The sequence below is a fragment of the Mastigoproctus giganteus genome, chromosome 2 (genome assembly GCF_048544385.1).
Source record: "Mastigoproctus giganteus isolate SK-2022 chromosome 2, ASM4854438v1, whole genome shotgun sequence".
Taxonomy (NCBI): domain Eukaryota; kingdom Metazoa; phylum Arthropoda; class Arachnida; order Uropygi; family Thelyphonidae; genus Mastigoproctus; species Mastigoproctus giganteus.
The window spans coordinates 115,948,404-115,970,702 of record NC_143576.1 but is presented as its reverse complement, the minus strand read 5'-3'; the positions used below and the strand labels follow the sequence as shown (position 1 = coordinate 115,970,702).

Sequence of the window (22,299 nt, the reverse complement as noted above, 5' to 3'; positions counted from 1 at the left end):
AAACTCTAGAAGGAAGAGGATGAATCAGATTGCTCCACTTGATATCGATGGGTCAACTGTTGATGATCCTGCTCGGGTAGCTAACAAACTAAATGAATATTTTGCATTGACATTCACACATGAGGAGTTATTCAGCGAGGTGAATGCCAGAGGTGTATTCAACTCTGGCAGTAAGCTAGAGAATCTTGTAATAACTGAGAGTGAAGTGGAGGAGAAATTGTTGAAGATATACACAAGAAAGGTACCTGGGGTGGATGGGATCTATCCATTTATACTAAAGGAGGCAGCAAAGGAAGTAAGTAAACCCTTAGCCATAATTATGAGAGCTTCCTTGGACTCAGGGGAGGTACCCACAGACTGGAGATGTGCAAATGTGACCCCAATTCACAAAGGAGGATCAAAGGCTGACACAAGTAATTATAGACCTGTGAGTTTAACTTCTGTTCCAGGAAAATTAATGGAGGCACTGGTTAAAGAAGCACTGCAGGATCATCTAGACAAGACTTCAGTTATAGCTCGGACACAGCATGGTTTTGTTAAGGGGAAAGTCTTGCCTGACCAATTTGATTGGATACTATGATGCAGTCACAAAAGAACTGGATGCAGGGAATAACTTTGATATTATATATTTGGATCTTAGAAAGGCTTTTGATACTGTTGCACATGGAAGACTGCTGCTCAAATTGGAGCAGTGTGGCATTGGAGGCAAATTGCTACTATGGATAAAGGGGTGAAGACAGAGAGTGATAATCAATGGACACTGCTCATCGTTGACTAATGTTATTAGTGGTCTCTCAGGGTTCAGTGTTGGGTCCATTATTGTTTTCTGTATTTATAAATGATATTGATGATGGTATATTAAGCTTAATGTCCAAGTTTGCAGACGATACAAAAGTTGGCAGGTTGTTAAGGACACTATTGACACTATGCTGCTGCAACAGGATCTGGAAAGGTTGAGCAGATGGGCTGAGAGGTGGCAAATGAAGTTTAACATTGACAAATGTAAAGTACTACATATGGGAAACAGCAACCCCAGAGCAACGTATCAACTCTGTGGTACTACACTGACAGTGGTAGAGAATGAAAGGGACCTGGCGGTGGTTGTGTAGGCAGATATGAAGTTCTCTGAGCAGTGCAGATGGGCTGCAAGAGTAGCTCATGGTGTATTGTCAATGATATATAGGAATTTTTCTAGCAGGGATAAGGAGGTGATTATTCCCTTGTATAAGGCAATGGTCAGACCACACCTAGAGTACTGTATACAGGTCTGGAGGCCTCATTTCAAGAAGGATGTAGAGCTGCTGGAACGAGTACAGAGAAAGGCAACAAGATTAGTGAATGGAACAAAGGGGTGCTCTTATGAAGAAAGGCTTAAGTTTTGCAAATTACAGTGTCTGTAGACTAGGCAGCAGCGAGGTGATCTGATAGAGGTGTATAAAGCCTTGAATGGTTTGAGCATGCTCAGTGCTGATGGGATTCTTCCTCTTGCTCAGAATAATCACCAGAGATTGCATAAATTCAAATTGAGGAAAGACAGATGTAGGATAGATGTGTGGAAATTTGCCTTTAGCCAGCGGGTGGTTGGTTGGTGGAACAGACTTCCATCCCTTGTCGTGTTAGTTGATAGCCTAAATAAGTTTGACTCAGCTAGATAGGTATTTCGAATGAACGAAGTGGAAGTGGGTTTTTTTTTTTTTTTGGCTGATTCTGCATAAGCTTGCTTTCTTGCATCAAATGCCTCTACTAATGCTAATGAGGATGAAGTCGATTGCATTAGTTGTTATTCCATTTGGACTCTTCCATGTCAACTTTCTGTTCACCCTTTTCTTGAAAGTGTTCATTACTTGAGATTCTGAAAATTCCACAAGTCTTTCACCAATTCCAAAATTTCCTATAGTTCCCCCTTCTGCGCTGTTTTGTCTTTTTCCAACCTTAGCATTGAAGTCTCCCATAATAATAGTGTAGTGGGTTTTCTGCTCATCTAGAAGACTCAATTTCGGTGTACATTTCTTCAGCCTCTTCATCATCATGGCTCGATGTTGGTGCATAAATCATTATAACCTTTAGCTTGTACCTCTTAGAAATCTTGAGTATTAGTCTTTGACACCTTTGGTGATGTACTTTTGAATTCCAAAATGTTGTTTTTTAAATCTTTATGGACCAGAAACCCAAATCCGCCTTCATTCCTTTCACTGTATCCATTGGTGTACAGCAGATTTCCACTTGATAAACTTATAAGTGATTCATTTCTTCTTCTTGTTTCAGCCAAACCGATGATATTGCAATTCACATTTTCTAATTCCTTTTCCAGCTCTAATATCCTGTCTTCACTGATGAGTGATCTTACGTTGTAACAGGCCAAGTTCAGTTTCCATGCATGGCAGCTTGGTCGTATCCAGAGATTCTTAGCACCTTCTGCTTCCACTGTGATCCTCTCACTGCCGGAAGAGGGGGAGTGAAAGCCGCTGGGGACTGAGGGCCATTTGTTTTCCTCTTCACGCTGACCAGGCGTCTTGAAGAGAACCACTCTACACGTTCGTTGCCACCTAAGTGATGTAAGAGGACTTACCATCGAGAAGGTGTGCATGAGTGGATTTTAGGGAGGCAGGCCAACCGGACTTCTCCTAAATCTTCTGTAATAGAAAGATTGGATCCATCAGTGTTTTAGACTGAGTGTCTGATAACACACAGAATACCTGTTCCCCTCTAAGCCCCTTACTGCACTTACTGCCTGTCTAAATGTTGTTCATAGATAATACTTTTTGAATGTCTGTATTAGACCCCGATCCGTGGGCTGAATGTAGGAAGTTTTATTTGGAGGCAAAAATATAACTTATGTTTTTGTGATAGTCACACATAGTTGTTGGGTGACCAGGTGCATTATCAACCAGCAGTAATATCTTAAATGGTAGGTTGTTTTCTTGGCAATATTTTTTAACTTCTTGCACAAAATGATGGAGAAACCAGTCCTGAAAAATTCTTGTCACCCATGCATTCCGATTGGACTTCCACACAACAGGTAGTGTGATGCCTTTGAAATATTTTTGAAGGCCCTTGGATTTTTGCTATGGTAAGCTAACAGTGGTTTTATTTTGCAACCTTCAGCACAGCAGCATTTCCACCAAAAAGAAGGGTTAATCTGTCCCTTGATACCTTAAATCCTGGCATAGTTTTTTCCTTCTTGCAATATGTAAGAATAATCTGGCATATTTTTCCAATATAAACCAGTCTCATCTACATTGAAGAACTGTTGTGGTAGGTAATCCTTGTTTTTGATGATTTCTGCCAAAGTCTTGAGGAACTCTGTAGCTGCTACTATGTCTGCACTATCAGCCTCACCTGTAACTTTGATGTTATGTAGTTTAGCACGGCCCTTAAAGCTTTGAAACCATCTGTGGCTTGCAATGAATGTTTCATGTGGAATGAATGTTTCCCCGTTTACACTTTAGTTCTTCAAAAAGACTCAGTTTTTTCTTGTATGAGCATAAGACTTATCGGCATTCGTTGTTGTTTCATGTCTTCTATCCAAATCATCAATTTTTCTATTTCTTCTATTAATAAGCCTCTTCTTTTGGATATGATCGTAGTTGCATTGGCACAGAACTTTTTGCATGCTGCATAATCCGAACTTTATCTTTTATAATGGTTCTAATAGTCAATTCATTCATTTCGTAAATGCATGCAATGTCCACAAATTTCTTCCCGTTTTCACGTTGTTTAATGATTTCGTCTTTAGTCTCCATAGAGACTAAAGACGAAATAGTCTCCATAGAGCATTATAACTCAGTCTTATCACTATGAGTTATAATGCTCCTCTTCTTATCACTATGATTACTATTCTCACCATTTTTTCTTTTTGCAGACATATTTAGGATTTATATTTATTTTGTTTACAAGTATAAGCTCACAAGATACAACTTACATAAGTGGTTATGGTAAAAACAAAGCGCCGATGCCACTATCAATTCACATCAGCAGACTTGTGCAACCTGTTATTTTTAAAGTGGTGCTCAGTGGATGCCGTGACTAGTTGTAAGTAGAAGTAATGCAACCGTGTATCTATGAATCTGCGTGAGTTGAGGACTTACTGTATTTCTTCCTTTTTAGGGTCCGTAGTAACTAACAAAGGATTAACACACCAACGAAGGTTAATCCACTAACGAAGAATTAACTAACGCACCAATATATGGTGTGTGTGTGTGTGTGTGTGTACACACACACACACACACCATATATTGTGGCCTCCAATTAGTGCAGTGTTGTCCTGCACTAATTGGAGGAGTGAATGGGTAGTATGGTGGCTGCACAGAAATGAAATGTTCTCAGTTGACACATGAAAGTTGATCTTCGAGAAGTTAAGTTTGCTAAATAAATATTTCCTGCATCCATCATGAATTATTACCATTTCATTATTATATTAATCACAGTAGAAATGAAATTGTAGGAAATTAAATTGCAAACATAGTATCGGCATTCTGCATCTCAGGTACAGTTGGCATTTGTTTAATTTATCATGTCACAGTATGAAATATTTGTTGCATATCACAAGTTGTAAACAAATTATTAAAAAAACATTGAGTGATTATTCGGTTGTGAGGTATATGTGTAAAGTGAAGCAACTACTTTTATATATTATTGGTTAATCAGTTATTAATTGGTAACAAGACAACTTTTCACTTTACTTAATAACAGAAGAAGGAAAAAAATTCAATTCATTTAAGAAATTGATAGGGCTTGAAATGCAATGTACCATGTACACTTGGTGTGCTACATTTCGTAACTTAATTCAATACTACTACATGTAGAAGTCATTTTGGGTTTTTCAATTTCCCAAGTGTAAGACGACTGCATTTTGCCGCATTTAATGCATACAAGTAGATGCCACTTTTCTGATTGTCCCTGAAGCCTGTCACTTCATTCTGCAGGAGTGCTGCTTGGCACTGATCATTACATTTGTAAATTTTTACATGCCCTAAAGAAAATCAGAAACAGCAGTGTTCCGAGTACCGATCCTTGGGGAACTTTAGCATTAGCATTAGTACAGGCATATGATGCAAGAAAGCAAGCTTATGCAGAATCAGCCAAAAAAAAAAAAAAACCCACTTCCACTTCGTTCATTCGAAATACCTATCTAGCTGAGTCAAACTTATTTAGGCTATCAACTAACACGACAAGGGATGGAAGTCTGTTCCACCAACCAACCACCCGCTGGCTAAAGGCAAATTTCCACACATCTATCCTACATCTGTCTTTCCTCAATTTGAATTTATGCAATCTCTGGTGATTATTCTGAGCAAGAGGAAGAATCCCATCAGCACTGAGCATGCTCAAACCATTCAAGGCTTTATACACCTCTATCAGATCACCTCGCTGCTGCCTAGTCTACAGACACTGTAATTTGCAAAACTTAAGCCTTTCTTCATAAGAGCACCCCTTTGTTCCATTCACTAATCTTGTTGCCTTTCTCTGTACTCGTTCCAGCAGCTCTACATCCTTCTTGAAATGAGGCCTCCAGACCTGTATACAGTACTCTAGGTGTGGTCTGACCATTGCCTTATACAAGGGAATAATCACCTCCTTATCCCTGCTAGAAAAATTCCTGTATAGCATTGACAAGACACCATGAGCTACTCTTGTAGCCCGTCTGCTCAGAGAACTTCATATCTGCCTGCACAATTACCCCCAGGTCCTTTTCATTCTCTACCACTGTCAGTGTAGTACCACAGATTTGATACATTGCTCTGGGGTTGCTGTTTCCCATATGTAGTACTTTACATTTGTCAATGTTAAACTTCATTTGCCACCTCTCAGCCCATCTGCTCAACCTTTCCAGATCCTGTTGCAGCAGCATAGTGTCAATAGTGTCCTTAACAACCTGCCAACCTTTGTATCGTCTGCAAACTTGGACATTAAGCTTGATATACCATCGTCAGTATCATTTATAAATACAGAAAACAATAATGGACCCAACACTGAACCCTGAGGTACTCCACTAATAATGCTAGTCCACAATGAGCAATGTCCATTGATTACCACTCTCTGTCTTCTCCCCCTCAACCATCCCTTTATCCATAGCAGCAATTTGCCTCCAATGCCACACTGCTCCAATTTGTGCAGCAGTCTTCCATGTGCAACAGTATTAGAAGCCTTTCTAAGGTCCAAATATATAATATCAAAGTTATTCCGTGCATCCAATTCTTTTGTGACTGCATCATAGTATCCAATCACATTGGTCAGGCAAGGCTTTCCCTTAACAAAACCATGCTGTGTCCGAGCTGTAACTGAAGTCTTGTCTAGATGATCCTGCAGTGCTTCTTTAACCAGTGCCTCCATTAATTTTCCTGGAACAGAAGTTAAACTCACAATTCTATAATTACGTGTGTCAGCCTGTGATCCTTCTTTGTGAATTGGGGTCACATTTGCACATCTCCAGTCTGTGGGTACCTCCCCTGAGTCCAAGGAACCTCTCATAATTATGGCTAAGGGTTTGCTTACTTCCTTTGCTGCCTCCTTTAATATAACTGGATAGATACCATACACCCTAGGTGCCTTTCTTTTGTTTATCTTCAACAATTTCTCCTCCACTTTACTCTCAGTTATTACAAGATTATCTAGCTTACTGCCAGAGTTGAATACACCTCTGGCATTCCCCTCTCTGAATAACTCCTCATGTGTGAATTTCGATGCAAAATATTCATTTAGTTTGTTAGCTACCTGAGCAGAATCATCAACAGTTGAACCATCGATATCAAGTGGAGCAATCTGATTCATCCTCTTCCTTCTAGGTTTACACAAGTAAAGAACTCTTTGCTGTTTTTCTTTGCATCCTTTGCCAAAGATTTCTCGTAATCTGCCTTCGCCTGCCTAACCTCCTTTGTAACTTGGTTACAGATCAGCTTATATCTATCACAGGTTTCTGTGTCACACGTTAATTTATGTGTATCCCATGCATTTTTATTCTCTGCCATATGTCTCATTAGTTCATCTGACGTCCATTTAGGCCTACACCTTGAACAATATTTCTTAGTTGGTATGTAAAGCCTAGTAGCTTCCAAGATAAGTTCTTTGAATGCTTCTCATTTTGAATTTGCTTTTGGTAACATCATCAGTTGGTCCCACTGTATAGAATTTAAATACTGTCTCAGACCATCGTAGTTGCCTTTATGAAAGCAAAAACCCTTCCCTTTACCCCTGATGGTAGTTACCTCTTTGAGTAAATCCCACTTCAGCACACTGTGGTCACTGCCACCTAGTGGTTCCTTTATCTGCAGATTCTTAATGCATGAAGAATCACTACTGATAATCAGATCAGAGTATTACTACCTCTATTTGCCCCCCGAACATGCTGATGTAGAAAACAATCTTCCAATAAATCCACAAAAGCCTTGCTAGCGTGTGAGTGACCAACCTACAAATTCCAGTCAATATTTGGGAAATTAAAATCCCCCATTATAAGTCTCTCTGATTTACTGGCCCACTCTATTTCCCTGTACAGTTTCTTATTATACTCATCACAGTCATTAGGCCTATAGCACACTTCTACTCTCAGTTTTGATCTCCCAATGCTTATGTCACACCAAATTGACTCGACACTGCACTGTCCGCCGACCGGGCTAGCCGAGTGGGTAAAGTACCTGCCCGGCAACCCAAAGGTCGCGGGTTCGATTCCCGCCTCGGGCTTGGATCAAAGTACTGCAAAAACCTTGGGAGGTGCAGTATGGCCACAGAAGTCGATGCGCCAACAACTACCAAATCAAATCAAACTGCACTGTCCAGCGATGTCGACTGGCTTCACTTCCTTGGATTTTATGTGTTTCTTAACTAATAGCATAACCCCTCCTCCCTTCCTATACTGTCTATCCTTTCTGTACACATTGTACTCCCCAAATTCCAGTTCTGCATTCCTTATATCTGTGTGACACCACGTCTCTGATATCCCATCGATATCTGCCTTTGATGTTTTGAGCAATACCTCAAATTCATCAAATTTATTTACCAAACTGCTAGCATTGGTGTACATGCAAGTATACATGCATCTGTTCCTATTCTTAGCTACCCTAACACAACCCATGTGTTTACTTGTACTGCAATGACTCCCAGCAGCAAATATCCTGCATCTTGTTTTCCAGGCTGCTGCCCATTCCAATAGAAGCAGTGCAAGAATCACTTTCACCTCTGCCATTGGCTACTGTTAATCTATTAGTCCTTGTATCCTCCCCCCAAGCTAGCAGTTTTCCGACCCACCGAACACTGCCTCGATAGCATCAGCAAATATTCTTGCACCTTTTCTATTTAAGTGTGTCCCATCTGTGTAGAAGCAGTCTCTCCTGTTAACAAGTACAGACCAGGACTGAAAAAAATTCTACCCCTTGAGCCTTGCACAGTCTTTCCAGGGCCGAATTGATCGACAAGGCTCTTATCATATACTCCCTCCTATTGTGTCTGGGCAGAATTGCAGACACTTTCAAATTCAACCCTAATTCACCGCTTTTTTACAACAGTGACCTGTACTTGTTAAAGTAATTCTGCCAGTCTCCTACTCTTAATATCATTAGTGCCAACGTGTACAACTATATCACCTTTTGTGCCCTTAAAAGATGATATCCCTCTACAACGTCATCAACCTTTGCCCCCGGCAGACCTACCCTGGTTCTGTTTCACCTATACTTTTTACAAAGCATGTTCCCCGTTTCCCTGACGAGAGTCACCAACAACTACTAGTTCCTGTGGGAACAGCGCATTCTGCCTTGGGGGTTGCCGCTGTGTTGTATGATGACCAAGTGCAAGCTCTGGTATTGATGTGGTCAGCTGAGAGCTTGATGGGCCCCTCAGTTTAGATTCTTCGAGGGCATCCACCCTGTCCTTCAAGCTCTCATATAGGCCCATAAAACGCTGAGTTGTCGCCTGATTTCGTTACACTTCTTGCATCGCGCACACACAAAGACATCCCCCATGGCAATATCGTGTCCCATCCCGTAACTTCACTTACGTTAGCCCAAGCTAAAGAGTGATCATCAAGCCCTCTGCCTCCTGCTGTGCAATCATTTAAGGATGTTCCTGAGTGAAAAAAATTTTCTCTGGTCTGGAAATGTGTGTATCACACACCTATGCTATTTAAGTTACGCACACATTTCCAGTGTGTGTGACTTATAGAAATATGTGATACACACATTTCCAGACCCAGGTATGCCCATCAGATTGGAAAACCATGTTCCATGATTCATTCCAATGTTCTAGGGGCCATTTGCGATAGGTTGTGCACCAGAAAAGTCATGTTTGGTTTGTAGTTCTGTAAAATCTAGTGCTGTGCAACGCTGTGTATTATCCTTGTGCTAATATCAGTACTTGTGCCCTTCTGGACTCCTGTTTGGCAATATTTGATGAGGACTGACATGATCTGCGCAGCACTGTTCTGAGTGCCCTCCAGTCTCTTATCGTTTTCTGTGGTCTGTTTTTTTACCTTTTCCTATTTCTAGTTGCACCATGATGTTTCCATTTATGATTGTGATATACACTACTGATCTAGGGTATTGCAGTTTTTCTCCAGTGATATGAAGAGATGGACTGCCGGTACGACCTTCTGTAATGAGTCAACATTGGAATTTGCTGAGCTCAATCTATTGACCCATCTATTGCATTTCGTTGATCTGCTGGTTTCTGCCATCCATTATCTGCATGTCAGAAACATCTACACCTAACATGTGAATAGTGCATGTGGTTCATTTTCCCAAATCATGTCTGAAGAATAGCAAATGTTTCACTGCAGATAAGGTGGATGTTTTTAAGATTAATTTCCATTAACATTGTCAGAATTTAAAAAAGCCATAAAAAATGAAATGGATACTAAAATGATTGTGGGAAGATTGCTAAAAGTACTTACTGTGTAGTTGATTTTGTAGGCTTTATTTTACATTTGACCAATATTTGGTATGTCTTGAAATTGCTGGAGTGAACTATTGTTGATGATGCTGTACTTACAGTAGGCTAAATCTGGAGAAGTAAGAATACACTCTTTGTAGTACAGAATAAATTTTTTCTTCAAATGACAGTCTGATTCTGGTGACAACCTGGAGAACTTTTATCAGTGATATGTGTTATTATGTCAAACTTAAAGGATAATGGAAGGCAGGATACCTGTACAGAATTCTGCTTGTGGAATGGCAGGGCATTTCCATAGTTTGTTGAAAGTATAACATAGAGTTTATGCTATTAATGATATTCATAGTGGGCCCACATCTGACAGTCTAAATATTCTGTGGTCCACATTTGTGATATTTCATGCTGAAATGGTTGGTTTCTTTAGTGGAGTAATTTGAATGGTTAAAGCAGTAGCTAGAATATTTGTTTTTAGAATATAAAAGTACATTAGTATATATTGAAAAATATTTCCTATTTGCAGATATTTCATCTACGAGATTTACCTTATGAAAAACCTGGTTTTCTGAGCAAATCCTTTTTAGGTTTTGTTGCATTCAACATTGTAACATATTCTCTTTTATTGGCTGAATTACTTCTACTATTATATTCTACAGAAAGTGATAAGGTAAATTGAATTTATTTTCAGAATGAATAAGATATTTTTATTTTTTGTATATATGCTGATTATAGTTAAAATCTTGAAGATATAAATATTATTTTTGTCATTTGAGGGTAGTTTACTTTTGATAAACAAAATGAAAAGATTTTTAAAAATAAAGATATAAAAGGCTATTTACACAAACTTATTTGAAACATTTTTTAGAAATTTGCATGAAATGGCAGCTTTCTGTATAACATCATTTACTACACCTTGCTGAACATGGTTTGATTTTCAGTGCTGAAAATTAAATGTCTAATATGGTTCTAAATAAAGTAGAAATATTTTTATTTAGCTTATTATGATTCTATACATTTTATTGTAAGTATAAGAAAAATTTACTTCAATATGATATATAGAACGCTTCCGTATGATGCTCTCCAGAAATTAAATTTAAAAAATCAATTGAACACAATTAAAAAAAAAAAAATTTCATTCCTGTGATCATGACGTACGGTCAAAGTTCTGTTAGCTTCAGGAAGGAGAATCGTTTTTTCAAAATTTACATTAAACTTTTTAAAATAAAAAAAAAACTTTTTTAAATTGTCTTTCAATTTTGATTTTTAAAATTGTTTTCAATATATTTTTCAATTTTTTACCATAATCATTTTGTTATTTTAATTTCTGGAGAGTATCATACAGAAGTGTTCTACGTATCATATTGAGGTGAAATTCTCTTATTCTTCTACAAATATTGAAATCAACGTAGAACGTATTGAGCATCATATCTCTGGTTTATACTTTCAAATTTTATTGTAAGGTATGCTCAAGGTGAACCTTTAAGACACTAAGTTCTCCCCCAACCAAAGTTTAAAATTATTTTCAGATGTCTTTCATAGTGTACCAGCATAGATTGTTATGCTGTGAGTGCATTATGTTGAAAGGCAGACTTTAAAATATTTTAATATATACAGCAGGCCCCCATTATAACACGGTTCGCTTTACGCTGGTTCGCTATAACGCTGTTCTTATATTATAACCCATATCTGACTATAACGCTGTCACAGATCACTTAATGCTCTTTTACAGATTGCATTTTTGGCATATTTAATGAAATTGTTTCATTTGATGGAGTCGATAGCTTGAAAATGAATAGCAAAACAGCATTAAAACGTTTCCCATGCTCAGTGAAATTTTCTCCCATGCTAATTTAATTGCAGTACAGTGACTTGTTACGTACTTCTGAGATCAACATTTTAAAAAATGATCAAGTATTGCCTGTAATATTTGCATTATATGCATTTATCCAAAGTCTGGTCATCACTCAGTACAGTATTAGACATCGTGCTTAACGAACAGTTTACTCGAACATTGTATCATAATTAATGCAACCAGCGCAGTTACATTTTCGAAGAGTTAATAATGGCCGATAAGAATGTAAAAGTAACAATGTCTGGACGCAGTACGAAGACTATAAATGTAAGAAAAAGACTGAATTTGAAAATTAAATTAGACGTTTTGAAGCAAATCGATTCCGGTCAACGACAAGTGGATGTGTGCCATAATTTAGGACTTGCAAGTTTAACTGTAAGAACAATTATAAAAAAATAAAGAATTAATTTTAGCAGCGGGAAAGATAGCTATTCCACTGCAAGCAACTAGGGCTAGGCCTGCTATTGGGATTGAAATGGAAAGACTAACTAATTTTATTGAAGATAATATCCAATGCAGAATTCAGTTAAGTTAAATATTATAAAAGAGAGAGAGAGAGATTAGCCAATATGATGATCTGAAGAAAACTCACCTAAAAAAAAAAAAAAAAAAATGTGGAACCATTTAAAACTAGTTAGGGCTGGTTGAATAGATTTAAAATCCAGGGAGAAGCAGCAAGTGCAGATCAAGGAGCTGAAACTTTCAAAAAAGAACTTGTTAAAATTATTGAATAGGGGTATTATGTGTTATACTTCCTAACAAGTTTTTAACATACATGAAGAAGGACTTTTGTGGAAACGAATGCCTAAAAGAAGTTTCATATTGAAAGAAGAAAAAAACATGCCAGGTTTCAAAGTGGCGAAGGACCGGTTGCCTTTATTGTTGGTTGATAATGTTGCGGGGGATTTAAAATTAATACCCCTTTTAGTTTATTCGGAAGGGGGCCAAATAAAGTTCAACCCAAAATCGACACATTTTTCATGATTAAATTCATCAGTTAAAATCAATTTAGATCAATTAAATTCATGATTTCAATTGGAATTTTAAGTTTAATTTTGATACGTAAGTAGTTACCACATAATTATATACATATGTAATGCAGAATATTTTATATGTACAAATATTTGAATATTAAATATTTTGAAGAACATTTGTGCATCTTTTCACTACTGTTTTTTATTGATTAGGAAATATCTAATGGCACCGACCGCAACTCACCAATACATATGTTACCTTATGGGAATGCTCCGCTTGCTTACCTCAGATTCACTTAGTGCTCTTGTTTTTCCGGAATGAATTATCAGCGTTAAGCGGAGGGGTCACCTGTAATAGGGTAAAGAAAGGAACATGTGCATGATGAACTGTAGTGCCCTCTAGGTTAGGTATGTAGGCATAAATAGTTATGAAACCACACAAGAGAGCATATCATTAGTATTGGTAAATGATGCAAGAATGCAAGCTTTTTCACATCAGCCAAAAAAAAAAAAAAAATCACCTGTTCCATACCCTCCAGTAGTTTGTCTAGTTCTTCCTTGAATTTATTCAAACTACCCACTTCTGCAGTGACAGATGAAAATTTATTCCAACACTCAACCACCTTTCTGAAGGCAAACTTCCACACATCTATCCTGGGACCATCTTTGCTCAGTTTGAATTTATGATCTCTCATGTATGTAGCTTGAGCAAAGAGGAATAATGCCATCAGCACTGAGCTTGCTCAGTCCCTTCAAAGTCTGAATAACCTCAGTCAGATCACCTTGCAGGTTTCAAGTCTCTAGACGATGCAATTTGTAAAACTGAAGCCTTTCTTGGTAAGAGTACACTTTTTGTCCCCTCACTAATCTCAATGTCCTTCTTGCATCCATTCCAATGTATCCACACCCTTCTGTAAATGAGGCTTCCAGATCTGTATGCAGAACTCAAGATGTGGCCTAACCCTATACAATGGGATAATCGCCTCCTTTTCCCTACTAGAAAATTATTGTATACCATTTGACAAAACCCCATGAGCTGTTTGCTCAGAGAACCTTGTATCTGATTGCACAGTTATCACCAGATCTTTTTCATTCTTCACTACCAGATACCACACACATGGTGTATGTTAATCTGGGATTACTGTTACCCATATGAAGTTTATTGCATTTGTCAATGTTCAACTTCAGTTTCCACATCTCAGCCCATATGCCTAATTTTTTTATGTCTTGATGCAGTAGCATACCTTAGATTTAGCCGAAAATTAGATTACTGTCATTAACCACTCTGCCAACCCTTGTATCATCTGCAGAATTAGACCTTAAGCCCAATATACCTTAATCAGTATCTTTAAGAAACGCTGAAAACAACGAGCCCAATAACGAATCCTGGGGGAACACTCTAATAACATTAGTACATGAATTGCAAAGCCCATTGTTGGACTCTTGGAGCAGTGCCCATTCATGGACTTACCTTCTCCCACTAAACTATCCATTTATCCATAGCAGTAACTTGCCCTTAAAGCCACAGTGCTCTTTTATGTGCAACGGTATTAGAAGAATTTCTGAAATCTAAGTATAAGACATCAAAAGTATTTTTTCATCTAATTTCTTTTTTTTTACAGTCATAGTATCAAAATCAGATTGGTCAGACAAGATTACCCCTGAACAAATCTGTGCTGTGACTGCAGTATAATTGCATTCTGCCTAGATGGGCCTATATTATTTCTTTAACAAAAGACTCCATTATTTTCCCTGGAACAGAAATTTAGTAAGCAGATTTGTAATTACTCATGTCACCTTTTGTGATTTGGGGATATATTTTCACATTTCCAGTCCACAGGGACCCTCCCTGAATCCAAAGATGCTCTGGTAATTATGGCTAAAGGATTGCTTACCTCCTTTGCTCTCTCGCTTAATGCAAGAGGTGATCATTAAATTCACAAGACTGTGCAAAATTTTGTTTACCGTGTGAACTTTCCATAACTGCTGCTAGAGGGGCTCTCCCTGATCACTACTGAGCAAACTGTGTGTGCATGTCTGTCCATCTAGTGTCGCACAAAGAGTTCTTTTTTTTTTTTTTTTTTGGCCACGTGTCTGACTATCGTTTTGAAGCAAGTATCATGTCAGACATACAGATCGAACAGTGATATGTGATTCATTATTGTGTGAGATGGGGCTTAAATGTGTCAGAATCAGTTAAAGAGATGAATGAAGCATATGGTAATGTGTCTTGGTAAGATGGCCATATTTCAGTGTGAAGTGGTTTCCCCGTCAAGACAATGCCAGGCCCCATACGAGTAATATTGTGCAGGCAGTGATCACTGCCATAGCTGCCGAAATTAGCATTAGTTGTAGTTGAGGCAATGCAAGAAAGCAAGCTTATAGAGTATCAGCCAAAAAAACAAAACTTCCCATTTCACCCATCCGGTCACTACAAATGTTTGTCAACTTACACAACAACAACAGATGGAAGTCTGTTCCAGCAAGCGACTACCCACTGGCTAAAGGCAAACTTCCGCACATCTATTCTACAACTGTATTTCCTCAATTTGAATCTATGCCCCCTCAGGTTCTTAATCTGAGCAAGCGGAAGTATCCCATCAGCATTGAGCCTGCTCAAACCATTCAAGGCCTTGTAAACCTCAATCAGATCACCTCGCAGGTGCCTAGTCTCCAGATGCTGCAACTTGCAAAATTTTAGCCTCTCTTGGTAAGAGAACCCCCTTGTTCCTCTCATCAATCTTGTTGCCCTTCTCTGTACTCTTTCTAACAACTCTACATCCTTCCTAAAATGAGGCCTCTAGACCTGTATGCACTACTCAAAGTGTTACCCATTTCAGTATGGGTAACACCTTGAGTATGTATAACCACCTCCTTGTCTCTGCTAGCAAAATTTCTATATATCATTGACAAAACTCCATGACCTGCTCTGGCAGCCCATCTACACTGCTCAGAGAACTTCATATTAGACTGCACAATTATCCCTAGGTCATTTTTATTATCCACCTCCCCGAGTGTAGTACCACACAGTTGGTACGTTTCTCTTTGGTTACTGCTACCCATATGCCCTTTTTGGTTACTGCTACCCATACTTTGGTTACTGCTACCCATACTTTGCATTTGTCAGTATTAAACTTCAGTTGCCACTTCTCAGTCCATCTACCTAACTTTTCTAGATCCTGTTGCAGTAGCATATGTCTTTACTATCATTAACAACCCTGCCAACCTTTGTATCATCTGCAAACGTGGACATTAAGTCTGATATAACTTCATCAATATCATTAATAAATACATAAAACAACAATGGGCCCAGCACCGAACCCTGGGAGACTCCACTAATAGCATTGGTCCACATAGAGAAGTGTCCATTTATTACCACTCTCTGCTGTCTCGCATTCAACCATCCCTTTATCCATTGCAGCACCTTGCCCTTAATGCCACACCACTCCAATTTGTACAGCAGTCTTCCATGTGCAACAGTATCAAAAGCTTTCATGAAATCCAAGTATATGATATCAAAATTTATTTTTTGCATTCAGGTCCTTTGTGACCACATTGCAGTATCCAATCAAATTGGTCAGACAAGACCTCCCCTTAACAAACCCATGCTTTGTCTGAACTATTACTGCAATCTTGTATAGGTGATCCTGCATCACTTCTGTAACCAGTGACTTCATTATTTTCCCTGGAAGAGAAGTTAAACTAACAGGTCTATAATTATTTGCGTCACCTCTTGAGAACCCCCTTTGTGAATTGGGATACAGTTGCACATCTCCAGTTCATGGGACCCCCCCCCCCCACTGAATCTAAGGATGCTCTCATAATTATGGCTAAGGGTATTCCTCGCTGCCACCTTCAATATAACTGGATAGATTCCATCTGCCCCGGGTATCTTTTTTATGCTTAACTTCAACAGTTTCTCCTCCACTTTGCACTCCGTTATTACAAAATCATTTAGCTCCCTGTTAGAGTTTAGTAAATTTCTGCCCTTCCATACAGAATTCCTACTGTGAATCTATGTGAATTTTTAACTGCAAAATACTCATTCAATTTGTCAGCTATCTGAGCAGGATTATCAACATTGAGCCACCAACACCAAGTGGACAAATCTTATTCATCCCCTTCCTTCCAGAGTTTACACAAGTAAAGAAGTCTGTTGTTTTACTTTGCATCCTTTTTCCAAGGATTTCACGTAATCAGCCTTGGTTTGCCTAACCTCCTTTGTGACTTGATTACAGACTAGCTTATATCTGCCATAGGCTTCTGTGTTATATATGTCATCTGCCATAGTTCTGCCGTATCCCCCTTATTCACTTAGCCCTATGTGATTTTTTTCCTGTTTCCACATCTGAAGAAAGCTCTGAAAGGCAAGCATTTTGCATCCCACACAATGATACTTGCAAAGCCACGAAACACTTTGCAGTCTTTCGAAAAATGACTTATAAGAAGCATTTAATGTGTGGTTACAATGGTGGAGAGAGCATGTAAAGTTCAAAGGAGACTGTTTCAAGAAGGAAAATCCACAGAAGATTCAAATGATGACAATTAAGATAAGATCTTGCACCAGTCTGCGAATTAAATGATCACCCCCTTGTATGATGGGATAGATTACATCCAACCCCATGCCTTTTTTTTTATGTTTAGTTTCAACAGTTTTTATTCCACTTTCCTCACAGTCATAACAATATCATTTATTTCACTGTTAGATTTTGATAAACTTTTAGCATTCCCCATCTTATGGAATATACTTATAGGGCAAAAAGATATCAGGTGAACCAATGTGATTCAACTCCTTACTTCTAGTGTTTATATAAGTAAAGAAGTGTTTGCTATTTTTCTTTGCATCTTTTTATACAGTCTTTTCGTAATCTTCCTTAGCTTCTCTAATTGCCTTTCTCACTTGATTGCAGACTGGTTTATGTACCGTAGGCTTTTGCATCACCTGATAATTTATATGCATCCCATGCATTTTTTCATCTCTGCCATGGGTCTCATTACTTCATCTGATATCCATTTAGGCTTAAGCCTTGAACAGTATTTTTTAGTTGGTGTGAAAAGCCTAGTAACTTCTACAATTACTTTGAATTCTTCTCATTTAGAATTTGCTATTAGGGATGCCATCAGTTGGTTCTACTAAAAGGAATTTAAAAACTATCTAAGACCACTGTAGTCTGCTTTATGAAAGCAAATGCCTTTCCTTTACCTTAACAGTAGTTATATCTTTAAATAAATCACACATCAGTATATTATGATTACTGCCACCTAGTGGTTTTTTTAACTGGAGATTATTAATGCATGAAGAGTCACAGCTAATAATCAGATCAAGAGTATTAGTCTGTTGCTGTCTTTGTAACATACTGCTGTAGGAAGCAGTTGTTCAATGAATACAGAAAATTTCTTCTATTCTGCAAATGACCAAACCACAAGTTCCTGTTAACATATGGAAAGTTAAGTCCCCCTCTATAAGCCATTCTGATTGACAATATGGTTATTAAATTGTTCTGTTGAAACCATTAATTTTTGAAACAGATTTCTGGAATACTAATGCAACATCAAAATGATGTTGCATTAGCACACCTGCTTGACAATAAGAGTATGTTCATCCTCCTCACATTTTTCAAGAAGTAAAATAGAGAAATGGTTCAAATAGACTGTAGATGGCACACCATATTGTCAGACCTTGGTTGTGCAAGGGAGCCCCCTCAGCAAGTTCATATTGCTGCTGGAATCCTAAGAAATGTGTATACCATATTACACATCTCCTAACAGCTGAATATATGACATTTATTAAAAACAATGTTTTGAAGAAAATCTGTTTCTTATCAGAGTTTTGTAACTGATAAGCTACCACTTGAATTTGATATGAAAAGCACCTGACTTATGAAGGGGTGAGATTCAAAAAAAGATTTGTGTTCACCTAGAAATACAGTAAACCCCCGCGAATAGCGAGGGTTACGTTCCTGAGAAATGCTGTGAATACCGAAAACGCGAATACTGAGTTATGGCTCCCATAGTAATAAAGGGGTTCCATTCCAAAGTATGAAATATATAAGAAAAACTAGTCTAAAATTTTGTCAATGTATGTATTATATGTACCTTCATAATATGACTATGTACATAGACAGTACATAGTGAAATGCAAGCATATGGCATTGAAATGAAAATAAGAAACAATTTAATATTAAATGTAATATTTATTAGAAATTTCAAACCAGCACCTTTGCTAACTAAAAAACTTATCCCGCCAGTGCTATCACCACTTTTGCTAAAGTGTTGATAAAGGAGTTTTGCCTTTTCACAAATGATGAGTGAACTTAACAAAATTTTATTTTGAGTTCGGTCTTCTATCCACAGATTTAAAGCCTTTTCCATTTTTTTCTAATTTAACATCACGAGTTACAGAGCAAATTTTTGAAGCAATTAGCACGTTTTCACAGACACTACAGCGGATTTTTTCTTCCGATTTTTTGATTGATCGTACTGTTGACTCATTGATTTTATAATGTTTTGCCACTGAGGAGACACTTTCACCATTAGAAATTTTGTTTAATAACTTAATTTTATTCGCTAATGTCATCACCTTCTTTGATCTTTTTCACATTTCCCTTGTTATTCGTAGCCATATTTTTGTACGGGTTAGAAAGAACTTGTCCACAATAAAGTTACTTTCTTCCATTAATACACTCGAAAAAGTCTGTTTTACACTGCAAAACGGTAGATTTATCATTTTTGTAAGTAAATCAATTTATAAATTGATAAATTTATTCAATTTATAAGTATATAAATTAAAAGCAAACGACGAAACCTTCCATGACAAGCGCATAACACATACTGAACAAAGATTAGCGAGAAACATCCACGCTTGCGATTTTGTCACCCCTCTCCCCCACCCACTGAGCACTGTTTTGACCGGGAATGATAATTTTGGCCACGCCCATGTATTTTTATGGCGGAAAATGTTCACGGCGCTTTAAAATTCACATTTTTTTAGGTTTCATTTTATATTAAATCAGCGACCGCGAATACAGATACCGCGAATAGCAGGGGTTTACTGTAGTTGATAGAAAGATTTTTGTTTGATACCTTGAAATCTCTATAGCAACCATACAGATTTTGGTTTCAATCTGACAATTCATTTCTTTCTTTTCAGCACTGAACAAAGTGTCACAATGGATAAAGTGGAATACAGATCAGTGATTCGCTTCCACTTTCTGCAAGGAAAAATGCTGAAAACAGTCCACAAAGAAATGGTCGCTGTTTATGGAGAAGACTGCCCAGGTTACATTGTTGTTTGCACATTGGTATAGACATTTCAATTGTGGACAATCTCAGTGCATGATGAAGAAATCCCAGGATGCCCAGCAACTGCTGTAGTAGAAAACAACAATGCAAAAATTGAGTCATTAATCCTGAAAGATCGCCTGGAAGATTAGTGTCAAAGAACTAGCTGCAGAGCTCTAGCTTAGTGTAGTATATGTGGAGAACATCATCCATCAACTGTTGCATATGAGTAAAGTATCTGCTAGATGGGTTCCAAGACTTCTAAACAACATTGTGCCAGAAAAAGCAAGGGGGGGGGCGATTTCATAGCTAGTCACCATGGATGAAACTTGGATCCATCACTGTGATTCCGAAACTAAACAAATGTCAAACAATGGAAGCATTCAGAACTATCCCCCCCCCAAAAAAAAGGCAAAGGTGTAACCAAGCTGGCAAGGTGATGCTGTCGGTTTTTTGGGATCAGCATGGCATAATACTAACAGATTACCTTCAAAAGGCCTGTACTGTGGTGGCCAAGTATTATTCCAAGCTCCTCATTAAGCTGTGTGCTGCTATTAGAGATAAAAGAATAGAGAAAGCTGTGTGTCTGCTCCACGTTAATGCCCCAGTGCATTCTTTGCGTGCTGCAGTGAGGTGTGCCTACGAATGTGGGTTTGAAATATTGCCACATCCTGCCAATTCCTCCAATCTTGTACCCTCGGATTTCTTCCTCTTTCCTGCCCTGAAGTCCTTTCTTCATAGAAAACACTTTGCTGCTGTTGATGAGGCGATTTCTGCTGCTGAATCTTGGTTTGAAGGACAGTCAGAGGACTTGTTGGGATCTGTATATCTGTAAAGATAATCTGGCTTATGGAAGTGTATTGAGAGGTGGCAAAATATGTTATTTTGTTTAGTGACTATGTTGAAAAAGTGTAACACATGGTGTTGGTTTCTACTTTCTGTCAACTATTTCTGGGTGAATAGAAATCCTTTTTTTTTGGAACCCCCCCCCCCTCATATAAGCCATTTTCTGAAATGAGCTCTTTTTGTCTTCAGTTCTTTTTCAATGTACAGCCTACCACCTAGGGAGAGGGGAAAAACAGTTATAACTTGAAACATTTTCCTGTTCCAATTAACAATTAAAAATGATGTTTGAACTGAAGGTTAAAAAGCGAAATAGAAGAAATCTTTAATATCATAGAAGGAATAGTAGAACTAACAAAATCAGAGATTTTAAATGGTGTGGTAGGAAGGAAATGAAAATTACATTATCTGTACAGATAACAGGGAAATTTGAAGAAAAAGGCAAGGCCAAAATGATAGTAAAAAGCTATTGGAATTTTATGTAAAAGATGTACTTGTAATTACAGAATATTTTGGCCTAAAGATAGTTACAGGTTTACAGGTAGGGAATGTAACAGAAACAAGAAAATTATTATAATTAACAAGGTAAGGATATATAAATGATTTGAGATTTCTTTAAGTGTTCATTTTCTTGTATGAAAAAGTGGTAATTATTTCCAAAAAATAAGAGACATAAAGAATTGTTAAAGCAGACAAAAATTAAAGTTCTCAGATTTGTGAACTAACAGAGACCTCCTTGATCAAAAGAATTTGCATAAAAATGGCATTCCCAATGCTAACATGACTCTACATAAAGAATTAAGAGAATTTTAGTAGAAGCAGAAAAAGAGGTGTGTGAGGTACAATATCTGTAAAGATAGGTAATTCAGGATGCCATGATTTGCCCAAGAAGTTAGAGGCAGTTAGAAAACAGGGAAAAAAAATCAAATAAAACTAGTATATCCCATTGGAATAGAAAGAAAAATGTCAGGAGCCATATATATATATATATATTTTTTTTTTTAAAACACTCAGTGATCACTGAATTGTAACCATCCCATTCATAATGGACTATGCTGGATAATTCGCAGTATAAAAGCTGAACGGCTTTGTATGCTAAGCAGTGGTAATTTGCATCTATTCGAGCAAGTCAAAGGAAATGGCATATCTTTTCAGTTGCTCACAGCCCACTGTGGTTAAGGTATACAGCAAATGGTGTCAAACTACTTCCCACTGACAGAATTGCAGAGGATTACATAAAGTGGATGTTTGTGGTGAGCAAAGGGTGCAGTGCGTTGTACGGGTTCAATGGCTGGTCATTGGGCAGCAGTTGACATTGCAACATAATATGGGGAATGCAAGGACAATATCCCAAATGACAATGCAGTGCACAGGTGTACGGGGTTCCACAGAAGACAACCCAAGAGACACCCTCTCCTCACCACTGATCATTGTCAATGGCAAATGCTGTGGTGTCATCAACACGCTGGTTGG

At 37.9% G+C, this 22,299-nt stretch overlaps 1 protein-coding gene across 3 annotated transcripts in view; it reads left to right on the top strand.

The window, feature by feature from the left end:
• LOC150089511 (uncharacterized) overlaps positions 1–22,299 on the top strand; it is a 258,840-nt gene that overhangs the window by 129,871 nt on the left and 106,670 nt on the right. For all 3 annotated transcript variants that reach the window (XM_090389530.1, XM_090389531.1, XM_090389529.1), the window contains exon 6: positions 10,400–10,543. In XM_090389530.1, the coding sequence (XP_090245656.1) occupies positions 10,400–10,543 (144 nt within the window). The remainder of the gene's footprint in view (positions 1–10,399; positions 10,544–22,299) is intronic.